This window comes from Acyrthosiphon pisum, chromosome A2 (assembly GCF_005508785.2).
Source record: "Acyrthosiphon pisum isolate AL4f chromosome A2, pea_aphid_22Mar2018_4r6ur, whole genome shotgun sequence".
Taxonomy (NCBI): domain Eukaryota; kingdom Metazoa; phylum Arthropoda; class Insecta; order Hemiptera; family Aphididae; genus Acyrthosiphon; species Acyrthosiphon pisum.
This window is the reverse complement of record NC_042495.1, coordinates 38,315,940-38,323,949: the sequence shown is the minus strand read 5'-3', so window position 1 is coordinate 38,323,949 and position 8,010 is coordinate 38,315,940. Positions and strand designations below refer to the sequence as shown.

At 28.5% G+C, this 8,010-nt stretch overlaps 1 protein-coding gene across 3 annotated transcripts in view; it reads right to left on the bottom strand.

Moving 5' to 3' along the window:
• Positions 1-3,892: 3,892 nt before the first annotated feature.
• The window catches only part of LOC100167741 (cell growth-regulating nucleolar protein), a 6,891-nt gene continuing 2,773 nt past the window's right edge, over positions 3,893-8,010 (bottom strand). For all 3 annotated transcript variants that reach the window (XM_003247663.3, XM_008189509.2, XM_008189510.2), the window contains exons 3-5: positions 7,524-7,752; positions 5,269-6,304; positions 3,893-4,233 (exon numbers count right to left, since the gene is read on the bottom strand). In XM_003247663.3, the coding sequence (XP_003247711.1) occupies positions 3,977-4,233; positions 5,269-6,304; positions 7,524-7,752 (1,522 nt within the window). In that variant the 3' untranslated portion in view covers positions 3,893-3,976. The remainder of the gene's footprint in view (positions 4,234-5,268; positions 6,305-7,523; positions 7,753-8,010) is intronic.

Genomic DNA, 8,010 nt, shown 5'->3' with positions numbered 1-8,010 from the left:
ACGCTGCCGACCGAACGAAAACAAAAACAGCACGCACGCCACACCGATACCGATACAATAATAATTTGTTCAGGTGCACACATCCTGATATTATTATTATATTTTTACGATAATTTATACGATTACTGGAAAGTGGGAACGCGCGTCGAGTGTGAGTTGTTGTTGTTATTGTTGTTGTAACGCTGTAACGCCCGCAAAAACCGTCGTAGTCGTTCGGATTGCCGGCTGATCGCTCATGTTTTGTGACGGTAAGATAGCGGGGGGAGGTTAGGGGGTTTGATGTACGGATTACGGAATACAGATTACAGTTTACAGATGATCTGTGATCTGTCACAGATCGCAATTTTCCAAGTTCCGATGATCATCTTTATCGTTTTTTTAGTATTTGATAAGACTGATCACTCACCGTAACGTCAACCATGATAGAAGACAGAAGTACTTTTTACTTTTTAGAACTTTTATCATGGTCACAACCACGGTTATTGATATAATATAATATATTATTTATTATAGTCCATGATTAAATAACTATTAAATAAATAGTTATTAATCGTGTTATAGTCTATAGATAATATTAAATATCATAATCATATGGAATAAATTAATTGGGCTCTGCCGTAAATCATAATGTTTTAAATAAAAAAATAAAATAATAATCATGGATTCGTGGTCAGCGTCAAACTCAAAACTGGGAGACGGTCACTCAAGGCCGTATCTGTGGGGAGGGGGGTCCAGGGGGTCTAGAATATGGATTTGTAACAATATGCAAAGTACTATTTTATATGTATACATCAGTCGTAAACAGTATAAACAACAATATTGTAAAAATGTATAAATTTAGTATCAATGTATGTTTGTGGAGTGTACTAGACGGACATCCCTTACGTATTTCTTGTGATTAGAATGACGAACTACGAAGAACTGGGCAGGGACAAGACCTGATGCGCTGAGCGCATTTTTTAATCGATGACTGCATGACGATCCGTTCGTATACGTCAGCGGTAGTCGAGGCGGTAGTTTAACGTTCAGACGTTCTAGGTACCAGAACATCAAAAGAATAAAATATAACCAAGTATAGATAATATATAATTAGGTATAATAACGTGTCTATAAATATTACAATTTGAGTTTAAATAATTGAAGTACAAACTTATTATTGACGCACGTAAATAACGTATTATTAGGTATAGCCGTATAAGTACTATATTTATAAATTATAATATTAGATTATTAGGTACCTACATGGAAAATATAAAGATTCTACAATTTTTTTTCATAATTGCAATATATTATATTGGTGTGCTGAACTATTTTTTGGCCTACCTACCTATAGTTGTTAGCATACCTTTTAAAAAGTTGATATGACGCCCCTGAATTAAATAATTACAGTACACAATTTTTTAATTTTTTTTTTATGTATCCTTGTAATGCGCTAACATCACAGAAATACAGAATACTAAGAACACTATGTAATAAAATAAATAAAAATGCCTATAAGGGATCTGACCACCCCCCCCCCCCCCATGTATATGCCCTGGGTAACGACTTTATTTATTTATAGTTTATACACTACCTGCCATGTAAATATCATTTAAAATGATAGGGCTTGAATAGCTATATGCCTATATTTAGTGTTGTTATTTACAATGGCAGCATACAGCTAATTTATAGAGATACTGATGAACAATATTATTCCCAAATCTCAATACTCAGATTTACCTACCTCCCCTCCTTGATACATGGGTTTGGCGCCACTGAGCCTATAGATCTACGATGTCACAAACGGTATTTTCTTTAAAATATTGTATTATACGCAAAACCCAAGTACCCAATACCCATGATACTATTGCCATATTGACAGTATGGTAGTATTCTTGTATATACTCTGACCACCTATTCAATCGTTTAAGACCCGCATGACTCGGCATATAGTCATGGGTTATAGTGAAGGAGACTCGGTCCCCTTGCCACTGATTGCGTTTATAAGGCGTCCCCTTTAAATAATTCTTCAAATGGTATGCTGAGTCATTGAAGCTTAATCAAAATAAATAACTTTTCCATTAAATTATTTATTTTCAAAAATGTATCATTTTATATTTTTCAGTACCTATTTATAAGTATTTTTTTAAGTTAAATAAAAAATTATTGATAAAAACTGTTTGCCTGATGAACCTTACAACTTATTAATTATTATAATACTAAACATTTTGTGCAATGTTAGTAACTAAGTCACAAGGGAAATACAATCAATGTTCCTATTGATATTTTTTTTATTGTATTTAATTTTGTTAATTTATATGATGGAAGTGTTAAAAAAAACTATTTATCTGCAATGAGGCTCTAATTTCACTTGAGAAATGATGTTTGTTTTGTTATATTTAATTTTTTTTGTGTTTATAATATGTAATTACAATTAGTGTTAAAAATTTAATTATGGCTTTTATTGATATTATTTTTAAGAAACAAATTTTTAAACTGTAGATTTTTATACATTTTCAAATTAATATAACTTACTTAAAAATAATAATATCAATAAAACCCTCCGAGGTGCCCTACATAATAATATACTTACCTTCAAATTTTATAATAGGTAAATTCACTATAATTTTAGAAATTACAGAGTAAAATAAGTTAATGTGAACGTACAATTTTTATGTTGAACGTTTTTTATGACGGAGACAACAAAAGCCCATGTCCTTGTAAGTAATGTATATTATGATCAATTTTAATTAAATGATAGATCATTGCAAACAAAAAATGGTTCTGAGTTGAGATGGTATGTCAGCCAACATTACTAAGGTTGGTTCTTACGACCTCCGGTTAAAGTTAACCGACACTTTACCGGACATTGTAAGAACGGCCCTTAGTATATTTTTATATTTCTATTAAAGTAATTTATGTTACTATCAATTTTTTATGAAAACATTGCATTTCAAAATGTGATTATATGGATAAAATATACTTATATACATTTAAATTTAAAACTCGAGTCTCAGGAGAATAATACTTTAGTTAAGAATTATAACAAAATTATTAAAATTCTTATTCTTCATTAACATTTCAAGTTTTTTTTGAATTTGGACTTAGAATATGTCTAGAGAAGAAAATTGAGATTTAATGTTTTATTTTATATTTTTAGGTTTCAGTATTAACTATTTATGAGGTATCTTCTACTCGTATTAGATTTCCAAACCTTATGTATAAAAATTGAATAATTTAGAAATATTAATTGTTAACTACAAAATAGTATTTAAAGATTTATAATTTTTAAAAATTATGTCAATATTTATAGATACATCTTATACTTTCAAATGTCTATAAATAGTTAAAAATAATTTATAATTATAAAAATATTATATCACGTATTGAAAATATAAACATTTGGTGAAAATTACAAATACCTACAGTTATTTGTTATTAAATGAGAACAAAAAATTGGGTTTCTCAAAAAATTGGTAAGTTTTTTTCATTATTTTGAAAAGTACTGAGAATATTCTTTGGTAACCTTCTAAAAACACCAATTAAATACATTTATAAGTAAAAACTCTTCTCAAAGTTGAAGAACAAAGATTTTTTTACACTATATAACAGGGGTGGCCCAACCGCTGCTAGCATCTTAAGACTAATGCGAATCGTGTTTTAAAATGTTTACTAATATAATAATAAGTATTATAAATTGTCCTGTTCTTCATATTATTTTTCAATATAATGTGTGGCTCGCAGCTCTCTTACCGCTGGCCACTTCTGTTGTATAACATGTACAAACAAAAAAATAATCATTGCAAAATCAATACATTCATTGTTCTACTCGGAATATAAAATTATAAAAATGTTTATTGTGTTAATATTACAATAATATGCTAATACGTAACATAAAAGACAAACATCTCCATAATATGATATTAAGTTGTTTATTAATGAAGTCTTAAATTAAAATACCAGTTAAATGTAAATTACATAGAATCAGAATACTAAATTAACATTCTACTAATTGTACCTTATCATTTTCAATCTTGACATTTTTCATTTTCTTAATTTTTTTTAGAAATATCTTTTCTAGATCACTTTCAGATTTTTTAGCTTCGTTCAAAAAATGAAATTCACTCAAAACTCTTTTCATTACTTTACTTAATGAGATTGGTTTATTTTTTTTAGCTTGCAACACTTGATTAATAGCTTCATTCCACTCAAATTTACGCCCGGACTGTAGTTCTGGAACTTGGGGTACATCTTCTAAAATTTTTTTAAAAAAACATTTATTAATTTAAAATAAAAATTTGTTAAAATTTGTAATTTAGAGGAACACACAACACAAAAATAATTTTTCTTCTAATTAGTATTAAATGCTAAATATTATTGTAGTCAGAACTAAAAACGATTTTGCCAAAATCCAATCTAAAACACGCTACTTTATATTTTCCAATTTGAAGAAAATGTATGAATTATAAATATGTATTAATAACTGATAAGTAACCATTATATAATTACCTAGTGGGATTTAGGTAATTTTTACATTTTATTCGTTTCTATGGTGATAAACAAAACGTTACGCAAAATCGGTTAGAAAATAAAAATATTTGTACCCAGCCAAAAAAAATATTATTTAAGGAGATAATGGGAATAGATATCTAGACTAACTGTGGGACGTAATTCTGCTAGGTTCCATCCCCTATCTTATACATGAAAAGTTACTCACTTTACACAATGATTTACCAACTTAAACATTTTTTTTTTTTTTTAATTTAATTTGTATTAGAAATATGATGTTTCTTGAGCTAAAAATGATAGAAGTATGAGAATTTAAGTATAACCTTTGGTTTTTTTTAATATTAAAAAGGGATTTTTGTTGCGTACATATTGTAGTTACCGCGATGCAACATGTTGATTGATTTTGATACACATATTAAAGATTTCAAACAAACTAATCACTTAAGAAAAATTCTGGTTCCACTAACATTGTCAGTACATAAAAAAATACCACATAGGCACATAGTACAACAAAAATTAGAAATTATACTTTAAGGGTAGGTAAGTTTTTACGTGAAGCGAGAAAAATTTACAAATATAAAACAAGCAATTATCACAAGCCGGGCCCAATGGCGTCTCACAGGTCTTTATTCAATTCCGCACAACTCATTGAATAATGTAAGTAAAAACCTATACCATTATTCATAGAATTGAACATTCTTTCAAATTAAAAAAACTTATTTTTTGAGTTTTGTGCTCCTTTAAGGTTTGATATAATAATTCTGAATAAATCAAAATTACCAGTTTTCAACATTTTTTGTTTTGGTTCTTCGTTTTCTTCATTATTATTTAACTTCCTTTTTTTCTTTTTTGATATTGGTTCTTTATCTGATTCTATTACTCCATTGGTAACAGTTTCTAATTCATGTTGGTATTTCATTTTCTTTTTCATTTCTTTTTTTTCTTTTTTACTCATTACTGATTCCGATTTTTCTTGAAGAATTCCATTTTCCTTATTTGCTACACAATTTTCATTACAGATATTATCATCGTTTTTGAAATCAACATTATTAGTTTTATCATTAGTTATTTCTATATCTGATTTATTTTTCTTAGACTTTTTAGCTGAGCTTGGCTGAGCTTCTGCTGTGTCCTCTTTTACTTTTAAATTGTCTTCAGTTCCAGAGTTAATTTTTAATATGTTCTTTTTCTTTGTTGACTGTTGTTCAACATCTGATTTTGTTTCAGTTTCACAAATTACTGCATCAACTGATTTTTTACTTTTTTTTTTCTTTTTCGGTGTTTCCTCACTACTAAAATTACTATTTGGAGTTACAAAAGTTTCACTATCAATGATCTTTTTTTTCTTAATTTCTTGTGGGTCTTGAATTGATTCGCTATTTTCAATGTTTTCTGTATTAATTTTATTTTTTTTAGACTTTTTAGCTGAGTTAAGCTGAGCTTCTTCTGCTGTGTTCTTTTTCTTTGTTGATTGTGGTTCAGCATTTCCATCCAATTTTGATTCTGTTTCATTATTTACTGTATCAAAAGATTTTTTACTTTTTTTCTTCTTCTTTTTTGGTGTTTCCTCTGTTTCATTATTACCATTTAAATTGTTAATTATTTCATCATTTTCAATGGTTATTTTATTTTTAATTTCTTGAGATTCTTCTTGAATTGAATCATTCTTCACCAAGTTCCCCGATTTATTATCAACTGGTTTTTCATTTGAATTCTGAGGTAGTTGTGCTTTATACTCAGCTTCTATCATATCAAACACTTGGTCAACTATGTATCCTTTTCTTCTATAAGCAGGAGCTGTAGAAAAACAAAAGTTCTGAAACAAAACAATAAAAATCAGTATGTTATAATAAATTACATTGGTATTGTTCCAATATTTAATATTATGACATTACATATAATAAAATTATATATGGAGTGAAATTATGATGCATAAAATATAAGCATTACCCGAAATGTTCATTCATGATGACATTACATTTCTAACCTATATATTTCAACTAAAATATACTGAATTCTATTGATTAAGCCCGGCGACTATGGCCATTAGATGTTGTAGGAGATTATGAACTTTGGTTGGATAAGATTGGTTAAATAAGATGTTGTAACGGTTGTTATGGTAGGTAAACAAACACGTGTACGTGTGGCAAGGTTTTTACTACTACGAACCCGGGTGGTCACCCATTCCACGACTGGTAGCAGCCAGCGTGCCACGCATTGTCGTGACTGGAGGGGAGAGAGCTTAGCCCCCACAAATATCCCTTATTGATTCAGATATAAGGCCCCCTACGGGTTATTTTAAATATTTTTGTTAGCCCCCCCAGAATTTTAACCCTAGTTGCACCAAGCCACATAAATATTATTAAATAACAAACAAATAGACATATCTAACACGTATATATTATATACAATAAATTACTTTATTAGAAGTCTTATAAATGTATTAATGATTTATATAGGTAGTTAATGAATTATAAATTCATAAATTATTAAGTGTTAAAACAATTGTAATAGGTACTTGACTTTTTATCTGTATAGCCAAAAAAGTAGGAGCAATATTTAATTTTTTGAATATTTTATAAAGGCTAAAATGCACTTTACCACGCCCCTCACAAATTTCAAAATTTGAGTTTTTCAAAGACGTATCTTCAATGCTGATTTCAAAAATGTTTGAATTTTATTGCGGAAACCATTATTTTGAGTTATAGTGTTCCAAAGTTTACGATTTTACGTTTATACGCATACGCTACTACACTACTTTACAGTCGTGCGGAGCAACTAATGTTAATTGTATTGACTGTTAGGTTATTAATTATGTATATTTCTATTTTACCAGGGACTCTGAATTTTTAAAATATTTTTTTTCATCTTATGAATTTTTCAACAATGAATAAGGTGGTGCAAACAAAAATTGGCACAGATCAATAATTTCAAAGTTATATCCATTTGAAGTTGATCGTATTTACAATTTTTCTTAAATAGCAAGCGCAACAAAATGCATTAATTGTTCCTTCATAAATAATAAATAGAAATACCTGGAATTTATTTTTTTTTCTTGGGACATTATCAAACTTGGCTATAATATTCAAAAATTGTCTTTGTTCATTAGGCAAATCTTTATTATTCATTACTGACTGAACAATATCAACCCAACCAGCTTGTTTACGTTTTCCTTTTTCAGCTGACGGTTTGGGTACATAACCTTTAGCAGAATATCTCTGGTCTTCGGTTACACACTGACAATGGTCTCTCACAGTCTCATAACTGAAATATAATAAATTATTAATTTTATAATTTTTCTGCATTAATTGATACTAAAAAAGTTGTGTTGACATAGATTAACAGTTTATAACTCATGTATAGGATTATAACTTATAAAATAGTAATCTTGCTTGTAATTATTTTTTTAAATACATACAATTTGTAATAAAAACTACAGAGGACATGACACGTATGTGTTATCACTATCATACAAATGGACAACACAGCAATTTGAGTTCAGCAGTTCTAATTAAGAGGACG